Genomic DNA, 17117 nt, shown 5'->3' with positions numbered 1-17117 from the left:
GCTTGTCACCAGTGTAGTCACACCACAGTACAGTTGATGGAGTGTTAACAGCTAGCTTTAATGCTGTGTCTTAGCATTGCTGGATGTTGCTTTTCTGTAGTTAAACTTAGCTTGAATATGACTGTTAAATAATTTATAAATGTCTGTTATAAATTTGGTGGAGAGGATGCTGATTTGGGCTGTGGGTTTCATTATGACTATAAATCACACTTCATGGAGCAAACACTTTTAATAGAAGTAAATAGCAAACACACTTAATTGCTAGCAAGAGTAATCTTGCCAAAGACTTTGAATGATGTTTGGAGTGGGGAGTGTTGACTGCTCCTACAGGAAAAAAGGAGGTGGGGAGTGCGTACAAACGTATCTCCATCAGAGTTCTTTTCAACACCTTTCTCAAGTGCTTGGTGGCTCTCTCAGCGTCTTCTTAAGATGCTATCTCAGCATCTTAGAGATGCTTCGAGATTGTTAATCCACAATTAACAATTGTGCTAAAAACACAAAACCACAGTCAGGGAGGGGGGAGGATGGTATTTGTTATTCTGGGTTCTAGTGTAGGGACACTGCACTTAACGTTGCTGAACTTGTTACAGGCAGTGGTGATTATGGCAGATATATCACTTCTGCGGGTGACAAAATCCAGAGAAGGCAACTTTGCAAGACCAGCGTGGTTCATACTCTGCTAGGCTGGGATGACCACAGAGCTTGTCAGAGACGGGCACTGGAAAGTCTCCGGTCAGAGTGGGAACAATATGACCACCCTTTGAAATGCCTGGGAAAGACCAGAGATGCCTTCCAGAGACTTTATCAGAACGGTCCCCGAGGGCAGAAGAAACATTCTTTCACAGAAAGAAAACCCTGAAAGAGAAGAAGGGTTGTTGCCACACCTTGCTCATGAGTCAAAGCAAACTGAACCCTCTGAGTTCTTGCTCTGAGTTGCTGCATGTGTGACACCTACCTCTGCCTCTGTGGGAACGCAGCATGAGTGCAGTGCGCTCTGGACTTGGGTGGTTGGATCTGGGAACTCAAACCAGTTGAGTTGAATTTTGCTAGTTTTGGATTACCTGTTAACATTAGAAATGCTCTTCCCACAGTCATGCATCCTGACCATACATTTACTAGATTGCTTACAAGGATTATTAGAAATTTCCTGTGTACTTTATTTTTCTAATAAGGTATTGATTTCAGTATATATCTGTTCATACTTGCAATGAATTGATTTATGGTGGCAGAAATTCTGTTTTGCTGCCAAAACCTAATGGCCACTAGCTAATGCAATTTCCCCCCCCCTTTTTTTTGAAACCACTAGTTCTTTTTCAAAAATAAACTGGGTAGTCCTGAATGTGATTCAATTGCTTTGCCTAACATTTTGAATGGGTTGAGGAAGGACAGGAGACAGAAGCCAATGTGGGCATCTCAGAGATGCTGTGCTACAGTCACACATATGTTGCTTGTCTCCTCACAACTCTGTGTGTTCTGTTAGTCAGACCTGTGCTGCCACCTCAGGCACTCTCTGTCTATCAGGGTGAAATGGCTCAGTTCCACTGTTTTTCTGCCAAAACTCCTCTCTTGGATAGAGGTTTTAGGGCTATTTTAAATTAACCATTCTCTTTTGTCTGGTGTACAACATCCAGAACTTGATTTAAATCTCTTGTGTCATATATGTAAATGTTTTGTATAATGGTTTTGACTACTCTCTAATAAACGAGTGGATGTTTTAAAAGATACACCTTGGTGTTTTAAATGACTGAATTTAAATATGTCAGTTTTACGTATAAGAGATTATAAAATGAGAGACTTTACCTCTATGTCCTATTTGTATTTCTTAACCATATCATGTCCTCTGCCTATCCCTTTTCAGGTGGTTATTAATGAACAGTTTTAGTTTTCAGGTGCCTGAATTACTTTGGAAATGAGAAATCTGGGAACTGTGGAGAACAGGCACACACTTTAAAGTTTGTGTACATGCTCCTATACTTTATTTTTGTGTTGTTGTGTTTTTAAAGAGCTTCTCTAAGAGCCATAAACATGATTACCCAGTATAAATATTATCTCTCAACTGAGTGGTCAGAAGTTAATTGTTCTGCAACATTGCTGTGTGATGTGTCTTCAACCCACACAATGACTTTGTACTAGAATCAAAAGGAACAAATGGGAAAATATTATATTATAAATGCCTGCTGGATTCTAAACATCTTAAAGAGGTTACATTAACAGGTCAGAAGAAAGTTTTAAGAACTCTGTGGTTTATTTCACTGTTTGTGAGCATTTGGGATGTCCTGTCTGCACTATTGCTGGACATGTTGTCTCAGTGCTTTTATTTCACTTTTGATGTGAACCTGAGTATGAAGTGCCACAGTGTCAGTCAGCTCACAGATGAGCATTTGGTTTTAAAAAAGTAAGATTCTTGCTGCTTTTGGTGTGATAAGTGATGCCACATTTAATTGGTATAAATAATAAAATACTGTTTAATAGATACGTGTTAGCCCTTCTACCTTAAATAGAAGTTTTTTATCTAGGATTTAGATGTATTAAAAGTTATATTTAAGTGTTTGTTTGGTTCCCTCTATACAAAAGTCATTTCTTTCAGAATAGGTCAGAAGTGTCTTAAGAAATATGCGTAATTTTGTCCTAATAATAACTGAGTATCTCAAATGCCAAATTCTTCTCTGTTGAAAGTTTAAAGAAAACAGTAGAATGTGCAAATATGGAAGAAATCTAAAATACTTGAAACGTAGCCGGTAGAGGGGAGAGGAGACGTGAAGGGGTCAAACCCTGGGTTGGCAGCACCCCAAACTGTCTGGGACAGCCCAGCCAGCTCCATCCCTCCCCTCGCCCTCCCGGCTCTGCAACACCCTTGGGGGAAAAGAGTCACGAGCAATAATGTTTAAAAAAATCTTGGTGCTGAAGAAAGAATAAATTTACATTCTTGAATGGTGTCCACTGTGTGGTGAAACTGCCCTTGCCGGGCAGGTGCAGAGGGCAGGACTGAGCTCTGGGCAGTTGTCAGACGTACAGCTCTGTGTCTCTCAAGGTCCATATGTGGAAGCCTTTGCTTAATGTGAAGCTGAGTTGCACTCTTTGGCAGAGATAGTGTTCTAAAACATTGTTTGACTGTGTATTTAAGAATAGCACTCCCAAAATCCTGGCATGAAAGAAGAATGTGGTCCAATTATTATTTTTTCTGATTGTTCTGTTCTTTAATGAGGAATTATGTAAACTTTTAAGGGGAGTGAAATAAAAATAAAATTAAAAAAACTTATGCAAAAAAACCCAGAAGCAGTCTGAAAATATTAAAAATTGAGATTCTGAGGTCTTTGCACTTTCTTTTCCTGGTTTCCAAACAGTCCTTCTTGGAGTACTCTCTTTGTCATGGGAAAAGGAAAATACAGTTTTGTTCATTTCACAAGTTAGATTCTTTTTTTGTGTGTTATTAACAGGTTTGGCAAACATCGCAAAGATGACAAGAGTGAGAAAACTGGTAAAATAAAAGTGCAGGAAGCTCTTACTTCAGAAGAGGAGAGAATACGAATGAAGCAAGAACAGGAGAGGTAGACTTCAGTATTTGCTTAAACCTTGATAGAGAGAGTTTGTCTTTTAAATTAAATAACTGAAGTTCAATTTTCATTGATGAAATTTCCCATATGTTGATATGTTTACCTACTTTAAATAACAAGACAAAGCTGGATTTATTTTGGACATTAGTATCAACAGCTCCTTTGGCTGTGTTAAGCATCTTTTATAGACCCAGAGCTCCCTTCCTTACTGAGGAGACTGAAGTAATAAAATGAAATGTTTTCTCTATATATTCTATAACTGATTTTCTTGACATTTTCAGAAAACAAATATTTATATAGAATGAAGTCTGTTTTGTATTTTTCTTCAAAGTCTTGCATATCTAGTTTTTTCATTGATAAATTTAGGAAAAAACTAAAAATTATATTTACCAGTATATTTGTCACTGGAGTTCAGTCTATTTATGTGCCATGCAGTCTGTTTATGGAATGATATGTATATTAAACTGCTAATGTTAAAAATGAGTGGTGAGTACCTCTATTTTTCCTTGTCAGCTTTCCTTAACATAAAAGACCCTATATATTATAAATGTCATATGGTCTTCTCAGTATTTCCAGTCTACTTTTCATCCTATCTCTTGTAATCCTATATATTTGGGGCCCAGACTCTGGTGTCTCTTAGATGAATTTAGGCAAAATCTTGGAAAGCTTAGGTTAAAAATTAACTAGTATTTGGGGATGTGTGTGGAGAGACAACCTCTTTGAGTAGCATCACTTCAAAAAGGAGACAAACTTTACAAAATTTGATTGCTAAATGGTAAATAGATTCAGACACAGTTAGCAGTGAAAGTGAACCATTAATTAGAATTATTTATCTAAAAATCATGCTATAGCTCAGCCATAAATTTAGAATCGATGCAGAAACTCTGAAGGGAAATTTTGTTGTCTTTGTACAGGAGGTATCACTAGTTAGTTGTCATGGTTCCTTTAACCATCATCTCTATGTACCTTGGTCTTCTGTGGGTAAGAGCAAAAGTTATAAATGATGGCTTCATCAGTAACAGCTCAGTGGAATAGCAGAGCCACAGTAACTCCTGTGTAGTCTCCTCAGTTATTCCTAAAATGGTTTGCTTTCAGTTCTTTTAAGGTTGAGTGACTTACATAACAGTTAAGGCAGGCTAGGAATATGCATTAATTAGTTTTACTTGTTAAACTTCAGAAACTTTATCATTTGTGACCATCCATTTAGATTACATTATGGGAATTTTTTTACTCTTTAGCAAATATACTAGCATAAATTGATGTAAAAATTTATTCATGTCCTTTTCCATCCATTCTGACTGTAGAGGGTGGCTGGCTTACAGTGCCTGGGTGTTTTTTACTTGTCTGATAGGTTTTTATTTTCTCTTTTTTAACAAAAGTGAGGCAGGGTCATTAAATTTATTCCTGTTTTCAAAACTAAAGTGCTTTCAGATTAAATGCTAAAGGGGAAGACTGGAATTGAAGGAAACAAGTGACTTTGGATATGAAGGTGATTGTGCAGCCCACTTCCCTTTATGCATGGGTAGAGCAGCCACTTGGTGGATAAACTCCTGCCAGAGGTGCAGAGCCATGAAATCTGCCTCCATTGCTCCTGCCAGCTCAGGGCAGGAGGACAGCTGGCCACACACACGCTGCCCTGCTCCCTGGCTCATACACCCTGCTGAACCCCAGCTGGCCCTGCTTGGAGGGTTTCTTAGTAACATTAGGCCCCCAGAAAATTAGCCATATACGTTTAATCAAAGAAGAAAGACTTTACATGTGAGTTAGTAACGTTTTCTCTCTCTTCATTCTCTTTCTTTGTCTCTCTGTGTCTCTCTGTCCTCCGTAAGAAGGGTGAGAGTATAGACTGTCCATGTGATGATATAAGAGAGGTTGCAATAGTCACGCTGGGTACCAAGGTAGAATCATGAAATTATTTGTATAGCCCTCAATGCATGGAGCAAATTCCTAATCCCTGTCCATCAAGTTATGCTAACCAATCTGAATCTTTCCTACAATCTCACTCCTCGTTTGTTATAAAAACAATTTTAAGTGTTCACTGAAACTGCAGAAAATGCATGTGCCAGAACTTCATAACAGCTTGATGTTACTGTAACATGGGTCCTCCTCCTCCCATTACTCTCTCTCCCTGTGTATTTGCTTTCCTTTGTGTTATAAGAGAATGCAACTTCTTTGGGGTAGTGGCATGTACAACTAATAAAAGATAATAAAATAGCAACCAAATGTGTGAGGTGCTTCCTTATGTTTCTGAAAAATTCAGATGTTGATTTGGTCTACAGAGACTAAATATTTTTGCAGTTAGATTGCAGAGAGTTTCCTTTAGATCCTGTAAAATTATGATGTTAGATACATGCTGTTAATGAAGAGTACTTTTGCAAATTAACTGAACAATCGCTCAAAATGCTTACTAGGAGACAGAGTAAAATATTGCTGTCAGTGTTGGCTCATCATGGCTGCTATTTTAACTTTGTTTTCTGTGGGTTGTTTTCCCTCAATTTTTTTAGCAGTACAATTCACTTGTTCCATTTTGATACTATATACCTCTAAAATGATGCAATACTTTGGGGAAATAGGTTGGATTTAATGAATTTACTATGTATGAGAGGCTAGGAGCAAAAATCCTGGGGGGGTCAGAGAACAAGTGAACAGCCCATTAAAAAATCAATCATGCCCACAATTTTATGGAATTGTTATGCCTTGACTTGATAATTTTAATAGTATTGTGCTTACAATAGTATTTTCTTTAAAACCTTAAAAGCAGTGTTCATATGTATTATGAGACAAATAAGAAAACTAATGCTCTTCAATTTACCATGATTAAAATTAATAAAATGGCCTTCTATAAACATATTATTAATAATAATTTATTGATTCTCTGATTAAGGAACCTATCTCTTAAACTATGTATCTCTTAAGCTGTATATGGTTCACTGACAATCTTGAAGTAATTTTGATCAGAAAATGAAGTTGTCTAGTTGAAAATACAGGCAACTTTCAATGAAAAACAAATACTGGAACAGTTAGGGGTATCATCTGAGGAGACCACCCACTAGTCTTACCAAAAACGGTGTAAAATGCTCCCTATTTTTAAATTCTCCAAATACTGGAATAACAGTTCATCCAAGGCCATAGAACATAGCCCTGTGTCGCTGTGCTTTAACGCTGGTTTACTCTGGAAAGACAAGTCTCCTTGCAACATCTTTAAGTGTCTGCCAAGCGCTGATCTGAAAATCCAGCTGGGCTCTGCTGTGCTCTTAGAAAGTCTACTTCTCCCCAACAGTGGCACCAATCAGAACCTCAAGGCAAAAATAAGCAATAGGTTTTCTGAACTTGGCCTTTTGTCTCCTAAGAATGAATCTATACTGCAGAGTCTTGAGACTTGACTTCAATTAGCCCTGGGCTCTTTGTGGTTTTGTTATAGAAGGTGTTCTATGAATTCCAGAGTCCCATGATGGACCTGTGGTTTGCACATCTTCCTAAAATCTCTCGGATTTTACAGATTGGAGATGAGTGGAATATCTTGAGCTTTCAGAGATGCTTCTAACTACTTATAGTTTTACACAGGCTTTGCTATGTAGGATAGACTTAAAACCAGATTTTGAAACTTTTATTGATGACCAAGAGGAACTAGTTCATATGAATGGTCACCCTCTGCTGTGCTTCTGGATCTAAACCTCTGGAAGCCCACAGACCTTTCCATTATAGAAACTCTCTACATCTGGTCTTTGAGGGCCTTCCAGGGTAGATTTTGCTCAATATGTAGCCAGAGTGTCCGTTGATATCCTGCAACCTGATTGCCCTGAAACATTTTCCGAGTTCTTAAAAGCCCTTTAGTGTAGTCTCTTTCTTAGGAGATGGGAAGACAGAACTGTCCAAAAAACTTACTGCTTTTATGTTCTGGCCTTGCTGGAGAGAGACATTCCTCCAACAACAGGTTCTGATACCTTTGTTTCTCCCTCTTTCACCCTTGGATTTTTCCTTCAATTTCATTTTTGTTGGTAGTTGTTTTGTGCTTTTTTTTCTTGCTTTTTTTTTTCCTTTGCTTTTTTCTTTCCCCTGCAGTTCTGTGTTCATGACAAAATAAATCTTCAGCAAATCCAAAACCTTTGCCTGTAATCTGCGCTTCTTTAGCTCAGGCACGTGCAGTTCTTGACACACATGGCAAGGCTATACATGCTGACTGTCTTCAGCCTTGGACTGACTTCCTCTGGCAATGCAAGTGCTTTCCAACCCAAACAACTTTACTCTTTGTACCTAGGTAGTAGATAACAGAGGAATGAACTAAACATACCTCTTTGTGAAGTTTTCAAGAAATGCATCTGAATCCGGCGTGGTTCACTGCTGGATAATGCTTAAAAGATGAAAGTTGCAATTCATATGTAGTCTCATGATTAAAAGTTCGTGATCCCAGCTGTGGGTGAACAGTGCATATGCTGTAATCCAACTCTAGAGGCACTTCCTTCTCTTGGAAAGAAAGTCTACAGGATATTTTCTCTGGTTACTACACTGTTTTAAGAGCTTTGCCAATGTTCTATAAATCTCTGGGTTACCATAGAAGTGTTTTAATCTTAGTATTGTATTATTCTTCAACTTCCACTGAAATGGATGCAAAATCAAGTGCTTAAACACTTAAACACCCATGTTGGGAGGATCAGTCTTGAGACGATAAGGAGAAACCTTTCAGAAGAGAATGTACTGTACTGATGGAAGCGCTATGGTGGAGGCTCCAGAGATGCTGGGAGGATGATAGAGCGGTCAGAAGGTGGCTTGTGGAGCCAAGGGTTTCCTCTGCTCTGTAAAAGCAGCTGTACAATTACAGCTTCTGCTATTCGTGCTGGAGGACAGTTAGCACGGCAGAGCAATGACGCGCTGGGAAGGTGCATGTGTAGTCACCGTCTGGAACAGAAACCTCCTGCTGTGCTGGTTTCCCCCCTTTCTATTTTGGAAAACATGACCTTCTGTTCCTTTGGGTTACAAAAGGAATTACATTTACATAGTTCCGCTGCTCAGTTCCCCAGTTCTCTGGCCCGGTTGGTGCCTCGGGAGCGGCGCGGGGCCGGGAGGGGGAGCTGCGGGCTCGGCGCTGCCGCCCGGCCCGGCCCGGCGGGCTGGGCTCTGCTCGCTCGGCTCGGCAGTGACCGGTGCCGGGCTATCAGCTGGGGACACCTCTCCAAGCGGGGCGTGGCGTTGCTTTTGGCGGCCGCGGGAGGAGGCGATGCTGCGGCGGCTGCCGGCGGGGACACCGCACACCTTGGTCCCGCAGAGGCGCTGCCCTGGGGGAGGCGGATCAGGCGGCTGTGTCTGTATTGTCAGATTTGCTGCTACTTTTGGAGATCAATCAGTAGGCTGACAACACTTTTTTGTGTGAATGTAAACAAGGCTGTGATTTCAGTGGGTGTCGTTCGCATATTATTTTTCCTAAATTTAGAGGGAAACATTCTGTCCGTTCATTAGTAGCTAAAATAACACTGATTCCACACCCCCCCACACCCCCCCCGAAGGATTCAGTTATTCCATAAAATGCTTCCTGTATTGTATTTTCCTAAGGGTATACAGGTCTTTATCTCCAGCATATAATGAACTTCTCTTCATCCTTCTCTAGTACCATTAAAGCCACAAGCCCTTTGTTGTAAAAGTATACTAATGAATAGAAATGTTACAACAAGAACAGAAGTCTTGTGTTTTCCCTTCATCATGCATCATCCATTTTAATTAGACAAAAGGGTGGTGAGTACTGTGACAAGAGTCTGGAATTAAAATCATTAATTGATGTCAAGCTGACGAGAGACTGCTAACATGAATTTACTGACAGCAGGAAAGAAATTAACCTTATTACTTTATTTAGTACATTGGGACTATTTATTATATTTTCCTGTGTAAGTTCAGTGTGTTCTGTTAATGATGATAAAGACAAATAATTAATAAAACCTACATAAAGTTTTATTACCTCCTATCAATGAAGTTTGCATGAAAATCACATCAATAACTTACAAAAAAACAAACCTACCACATCCTTCTAATCAATGTAGCTCATCAAAACCATTACAGCAATATTTTTTATATTTTAAATGAGTATAACAGGCTCTCTCTCTAGCCGAGTAGAATTGCAAAAGTGATTTGATTTAAAAACCACGCCTTGGTTTCTTAATGTCAGTGTTGCAAAAAATGAAACATATTTTCTGCAGCAGTGACATTGATTGGAATAACTGTCTGGTTTGATCATCATTGGAAGGTCACCCTAACAAAGATGAGTTTTAATGTTAAGCATCTTTATTCTTTAGATGAAAGAGTACTGCAGTGTCTTATAGAATGACAGCAGCATCCTATAGATAATTTGTGACCCAAAGGTCATAATAAAAGAATAGAGGAGAGGTCATCCTGTAGTAAAGGCCATCTGGAACTGTTAAAGCATCAGATGGAGTAGGGGGCTGAACAGCAGGACACTCTTGGTGCCTTTCCAGATTTCCCAGAGAGACCATAATATTTTTATTGGAAAACCCCAACTTTTTTCCCCCTTAAGCAAAATATTTTCATCTAGCAGTTTCATCTTACTTTTAGAAAAAAGGACAACAGACTGTGATAAAGAAAGGATTTTTATTTCTTACATGACCTCTAAGTATTATCTGTGTCTTTGAAATAAGGCAGAGGTTCAGCTTTACTTTTGCTGCTGCTGTATTTTGATGCCACTTAGCAGCTTTCCAAAAAACTGTTACTCTAAATCCATTATTATTGCAAACATGCAGAATATAAATAATTTGTAAAGTAACTTGTGTGAAATCCTTTCTGTTAAAACTTTAACCCCCTTCCCAGCCCATAAGAGAGAAGAGGAAAAATTCCTCAGTGATCAGAAAACCAGAGCAATATGTTTCTCATTCTCACTTATCTTGCGATGGTGTCTCTTGTCTCGGTTTCACTGAGGTTTGTAGCATTGTTTTTGGCAGTGGTTTTTTTACATGCCATGAGGGATGAGGGTGCAGGACATGAAAACAAATCAATGGCAATAATTTTTGTAAGAGAACACAGAAGTGAAGATTGACAATATGGAAAAACATTTCGGGTCAGTTCCACTTCATAAAAATGTTGACTTCAGGAGATATGTAAGTTGGAACTTTTTTAGAATAATAGTTGCTGAAGAAATTTTTTAAATAAAGCACCATATATTCTCTAGCTACATATTGTAATTATAGAGGTTTTAGGACATCATGTTAAAAGTATATTTTCTCTGTTATTCCTCTGCAGGGATTCAAGACACTGCACTGGGCAAGGTTTGGCCAAGTCCCTTACAATACAGTAAAAAACCTCAAAATTTAGATGGTCTTTATAATATTTTCACTTACAAATTTATTTAAGGTATCTTGCAGATCATATGAATTCAGAGCTCTCTAGACATGTCAGTTCTGAGTAAGAGCACTGAAAGTATTGTCTAACTTTAGAATACCAAGGACTTTAGGCTAAGACAGCAGCACGTCCCCTGATGTCACATGTGTCAGAGTTACTGTACCAAATAATTATTTGGGAATTAAAAAAGGTTTGCTGTACTTACTAACTTATAGTTGATTTGACTTGTTATTGAACTTATTGTTACTGAGTTGAACAGAACCGAAAACTTGTAATATTTTCCAGACTGCACAACAGGAGTCTGTCTAACAGTACGATAAAGCACTAAACTCACTCTTTCTTCTAATTTTTAAACACAGCAGCAAGTATTTGACTAGCAAGAAAGATACAAAATGATACATTTGTGACAGACAGATGGGTTCTCCCTCCACATCGCAGCTGGAACGTTTATTTTGTAACCTATTCCTAGAACAAACCTTTTCTGGGTTATGAGACACCTGGCTCTGTTTCTGACCGTGCTATAGATTTGTGCTGTCAGTACTGTGACCCATCAAGGTTTTAGAAGTGAATCCTCAGAGGTGTTGTGGGTGCAAATTTGTGGGTCTTGAGCAAAGATACTGACTTAAAAAGCTATATTCTCTATTGGTGGGGTTTTTTTCTTTTCCTTTTCTTTCATCTTCAGTGTATGAGATTCACATAATACCTTGCTTTGTTGTGAGGTTTTTCATTGCATTTTTTTTGTCACTTCATACTGTTTCATTTTCCAACTTCAGGATTAGGCTATGTTATAAATAGTACTCTAGAAACACAGAATAATGGACCTGAAATAGAATCTTGGTAGGATTTTATACCCCCTTTTGTTACTAGACTTCAAGTAGTGGAACACAGATGGTGGATAGGCTCAACTCAACCAACAGTTCTGTAGCTCGACCTCCAGGTACTGCCTGCAGTATCTGGGAATGACTGATTTGATATGTGGTATGATATACGGTACCATTTGATATATGGGATGCCTGCGTCATTTGTTTCTTGCACACATGGGAACAGCTGCTCCTTGCACATCTATCCGCAGAATTCAGATGTTATCCACCAGTTCTTCTTTCTGAAGTTGTTCTCCAGTTGGGGGGAAAAGAAATTAGGGGAAGAAATAGTCCAAGCAAGTCTGCGTGAGAGAGGAAACTAGTGCTCTTAAAGGGAGGAGGGATGGAGTCAGGAGCTGAGTCATGTTTCAGCAACAGCTGAATCTCATGATCTTCTTCCTTTCTACTTCTGTCCAGCAAGAGATAAAGAGTAGATTAGAGCTAAATTAATCTAATGACCTGTTGTCATAGGTGTAAATATCAGCCTTTGTGGCCAGTTTTGTTATGCAAAAGAAGTACTAAATTCCATTTTGCTTACAGACAGCAGTGATGTTCTTTGATGCAACATGATTCCCAGCAGGATAACAGTCCCAGTTGCTCATCTGGGTGATCCTTCACTGCTGGGGTCACTGACCCTTGGCTCAGACATGAAAATAAGGACAGAAAGTTTCAGTCATGGTAGTGTTTGTTTTGGAGACAGGAGGACCTATACTTCCTGTGTACCTGAAACATTCACCTTTGGTTGAAATGTATTCTTTAAAAAAAACCCTGCAACAGACAAACCCTCTACCCCAAAATGCAGCAGACTGTTAACTGCAAAGTATGCTAAAAGCTCTGTTGAAGTGTAAGTAAGATGGTAATTTACAGATTTTTTAAAATCAAAGTAAGCAACGATTTTCACTTGTTTACTGCAAGATCCACAAAAGCAGTTTGAAGTACACTGTTGGGGGGGGATGTCTTCACTTGGGAAAGACAAAGGGTGAATCAAGAAGGTCAGGGGATAGGGAAAGATAGGGATGAAATACATGAGAGATTCCACCAGGTTAGAGAAAATCATTCTAATGTCTCTTTGAGTTTCATCCTTGTCAGTGATTTCAAATTGGTGTTTGCACTTCACCTGCATATATGCATAATATTTACTTTCTCTCCTGCATTTTCATTTCTTTACATCTTCATTTGTATTTTGCTGCCTTCTTTAATAGCCTTCTTTAATATAACTCCTTATAAAAATGAGCGTGTTATTCTCTTCTTAATATATCAGGGCACTTACAGTAATCACCTTATCACCTTTATCCTTCACCCTTTTTTTTCCAACTGCAACCCTCCTGGGTTGTAGCTCATTAAAGGCTTTTGAAATTCTTGTGCATCTCTTCTGCATGTGGGATTTGAGGAGGGGGGATCTTCAAAGAGACAGTAAGTACTATCACGTATTCTAATTGGCAGATAGGCTGTGATTGTTGAAGGAGAAAGAAAATTAGGACTCTCTGATTATGTAGATACATTTCATTAATTTAGAGGTGATGGGCAGCTTTTTTTTTTTAATACATAGTCACTGTTCTATTTTTCTGCTGTTGTAGAACTAATGCATAGGAAATATATGTGTGTAAAATTTCTATATAGAGGTGCAGAATTATAGACCTTTAAGAGAGATCATGTCACTTTTTCAAGATAGGATCTGCAGTGTATGCCTTACCTGCAAATGTTTGTTTCATCCTCGGTTTTTTTCCAGTTTACAATGACATAAACTCTACAACTTCCCATGGCAGTCTTTTCCACTACTTTTCCTCTAGGAAGTTCCCCTGCCCACAGTATCTAGTATCAATTATTCCTGCTGCAGTTTAAATATCTAATACTTGCATTAAAGATGGAAAATGTTATTTTCCTCCCGTATCTGTAGACTGCTGTTATGTCCCCACTCTGTCTTTTTCTTTCCCCAACAGCTTGACGTTGCTGACTGTTACCCAGTAGAACTTCCAGATCCATTCCTGAAAAAGAAACTCACAGATTTTTTTCTCTACTTTTAGTTGATATGCTTAATTATTGTGACTATGTAGATTACCTTCCAGTTGATGTTATTTAAGTTAATTCTATTTTTGAAATCTACTCTGCATTTCAAGAACATTTGAAATGTTAATCCTTTCCTCCAAAGTTCCTTCATTGGGGTTTTCTGCAGATTCAGTACAATCCTAGATAATAATGAAAACCCTGAGTAAATTCAGAGAGCAATCCATGTAGAAAATACCTTGGGCTGTCCATCCTGCATGACTGTGAATTGCTGAGAGCTACTCTCTAGATACTCTGCAGGAGCAGCCTCGTTCAACCTATTGCATCCAACCCATAGCTGTTTTTCTTAGCCTGGGGCATATTGTTTCTGCCCTGTTCACAAGGTGCTGTAGAAGAGAATCTGGCTGACTTCACCACATCTGCTTTTGATAACTCTGTAGTGGCTCCTGCTCTTTCCATCATCTCCTCCAGTAGTTTGCTTCAGAGGAGATTGAAGTTACACCCATGAGTTTTTAATCCTCCACCTTCTCTGAGGGGTGTTTGACTTTTTCTAGTTTTTCAGTATTTCAGCTGTCCCCAACAATCTCTCCTGGTTACTGAAAAAGTCTGAGGCTGCCTCAGACACTTGTGTGTGTTAGATGAAGTTAAACTAGCTTAACCAGTTTCTAACTGTATCTTTTGCTGGTGTATTGAAGATCTTTTTGTTGTTGGTGGCAGTCAATTTTGCTGGTCATCTGCTTGCAGTCAACCATTTCAGTGAAGACAGATGCAAAGGAAAAAACCATTAAGCCTTAGGTCTCCTCAGCATCATCTGTCAATATTGTTCCATTGCTGCCACACAGGGGAGCAACCTTTTCTTTGCTCTTCCTTTTACTGCTAATGCAATTACGCAGTGATTTATTGTTATCTTTAAAGCTCCCTGCTACTTTTATTTCACATTATGCCTTGGCCTTTCTGATTTTGTCCCTGTATGCTTGAGTAAACTGACCACATTTTGTATGTGTTTCCTCATGTGTCTGAGGTCAGAGGACGGTCATATTTCAGCCAACTGGCCACACATGTATGTACACAGCAGATAAGGCAGAACTGTTAATATTTTTCTTTTAATGACTTGAAAAAGGTTGGTCTCTAGACTTTCAATTCAAAAATTGTATTTACTTAGCAGTATTTTCTGACCTTTTTTTTATAATATGCTAAAGTTTTGAATGAAATGGGTGTGAATGAGGAAGAGGAGGTGTCTTTCTTATTTACGAGCTACTGCTGTTTGTGCCCATGATTATCCATTGCACACAGTGATCATTCTGAATGATTTTCCCAGGAAAGCAGATGGCTTTGGTGAGAGGTGGTTATAACTGTGATAACTGACTAGCTCTAATCATGATAAGAAAAGTGAAGCGTCATATGCCGGTTCAGAGCGAAATCACAGTAATGCCTATAATCAAGGTACCCTCATTAGAAGGGTAGTTGTCAGAAAAATTCTACTTGGATCCAGACAAAGGTCAAAGAAAAATACGGGAGAGGACAAACTCTCGTATTGACTTGATTGCCAAAAATTAGGAAAAGGGCCATTAAAGCCCTGAAGGCAGTTGAGGAGGCTGGGGGAGGAACAGTGAGACCTGGCTTGCTTGTTGGCACACTGTTCCTACAAGGTGTTTTTCACTAGCAAAGGAGGAGGGGACAAATTTGAGGAGATTTGGCTACTGGCCAATGCACCTTCTGACCTCTTCATTAGAAACAATATCTGGCAAAAATTGGACCGAATGCATTCATCCCACCGGACTAACTTGAACAAGCTGACTGGCTTTATAAATGTGTGGTTGTTTTTCTCTGTTTCCAGTCCATCATTCCAATGTCATGCCAGTCTGATGGTAGAAGAACTGAGAACTGGCAGCCGCGAATGGCTTGTCATTTAGCTTCTGTCCTTATACAATGCTGTTTCTATCCTTAATAAACATTGTCAGCCATCTCACATATGTGGAACTGCAAGCATTCAATACTGCTTTTGTAAATGAGTGAGCCTCAGTGGAAAAGATGAGATCGCGGATTATCACTTGGGCAATATCTGAATCCTGGCAGCAGCAGGAGGATTAATTGAATTGACCAAGTACTTGCACACCAGAAGCAGCAGCCAACTTTGTTTCTGCTCTCAGAGGAGGATATATTGCAATGGGAAATGTAATGTACTAGCCATGAGTATCCTTCCCATGCTGTGTTCATCAATTAAGATAAGTAGGTGATTTTTGCAAGGATCTAAATCACTAAAATGAAAAAATCCCTCACAGGAGGCTGGAGCTCCCAAGGGATTTGGGATATTTGTAGTCTACTTCTAACCCTAGATGAAATTAGGGTTGATTTCTCTTCTGTTGACGACTTTGCTTATTCACTTTTACTCATAATAGCTCAGCCAGCACCACAGATTTTCTGTTGATGAAAAAAGTTGAAGTTTAGTTCAGAGAACTGCTGTAAACATTTAGCTCAGGGTGGAATTGGACTCAAATTAATATGATTACTTAGTACCCAAATATGAGCTACATGGCTAAACGCCCTTTTTGGTCAAGGGATGGGTCCTCAACACAGTTGGTAGAGCCTGGAGAAGGGCTTGGCTTCACCTTAACATGGCCATGTTACAGATGTTCAACTGAACTGCCCTCTGGAACCTGCAGCAGCCGCCTAAAGTGACTGAATCTTGACTGGCTCTCCTGGGAGTTCAAAACATGCCTTGACACCTAAATTTAAGTGTCTAAAATGGTAGTTGCCTTTACCTGAAAGCTGAACATCATTCACAGAGTTTTGAAGAATGGAATGAGGTAGCTGCTGTTTGCTGAGGACAGCTATGCATAAGCTTTTCCCTTCCTTTTTGTGACCACCATTTCATGTGCATAGGAATCACTATACAATGGGTATGTCTGTCATTACTGGATTAACTTGCAATGAAAAGCTCTTCTAACAATTATAGGAAGTTCTGCAGCTAACAATATTGTCATTTGAAGCAGTTATCATTAGCTTTTGAATTGAATGGCACACAAATGCATGAGGATAGTTTGTACTTTACTGAACATTATAATTTGAGTCTTAAAAGCATGACAGTACATTGTTGACATTTTCCATATTAACACTTCAGCAGGAAGGGTTTAGAAACTTCTTGGGATAGCTTTTGTATTTTTAAAAGTGCAGTTTCATTTAAACACTCAAAATTGATTAGCAGTTTTTGCAAAAATTATTTGATGATGAAAAGAATTATGTGACTGTTAAGCATGATTATTATTGTTAAACCCCCACAAAGTCCTTAGGAAGGCCATAAATCCTCAAAGTTAGCTGATCTGAAATTTCTGACATAGGCATTTTTATTGTGCCGTGTCAT

At 38.9% G+C, this 17117-nt stretch overlaps 1 protein-coding gene across 13 annotated transcripts in view; it reads left to right on the top strand.

Moving 5' to 3' along the window:
• PARD3 (par-3 family cell polarity regulator) overlaps nucleotides 1-17117 on the top strand; it is a 432225-nt gene that overhangs the window by 311188 nt on the left and 103920 nt on the right. For 10 of the 13 annotated variants that reach the window (XM_029961730.1, XM_029961733.1, XM_029961729.1 and 7 more), the window contains one exon: nucleotides 3438-3548. The exons of 2 other annotated variants lie outside the window; for them this stretch is intronic. In XM_029961730.1, coding sequence (XP_029817590.1) covers nucleotides 3438-3548 — 111 coding nt within the window. Of the gene's footprint in view, nucleotides 1-590; nucleotides 1919-3437; nucleotides 3549-17117 lie in introns of those variants that run through there. One more of the 13 variants, XM_029961732.1, reaches the window with a different exon arrangement.

The sequence above is a fragment of the Manacus vitellinus genome, unplaced genomic scaffold, assembly GCF_001715985.3.
Source record: "Manacus vitellinus isolate BGI_N305 unplaced genomic scaffold, ASM171598v3 scaffold_3_pilon, whole genome shotgun sequence".
NCBI lineage: Eukaryota > Metazoa > Chordata > Aves > Passeriformes > Pipridae > Manacus > Manacus vitellinus.
The sequence above is the reverse complement of the archived record's forward strand: the minus strand, read 5'-3'. Positions and strand labels throughout refer to the sequence as shown.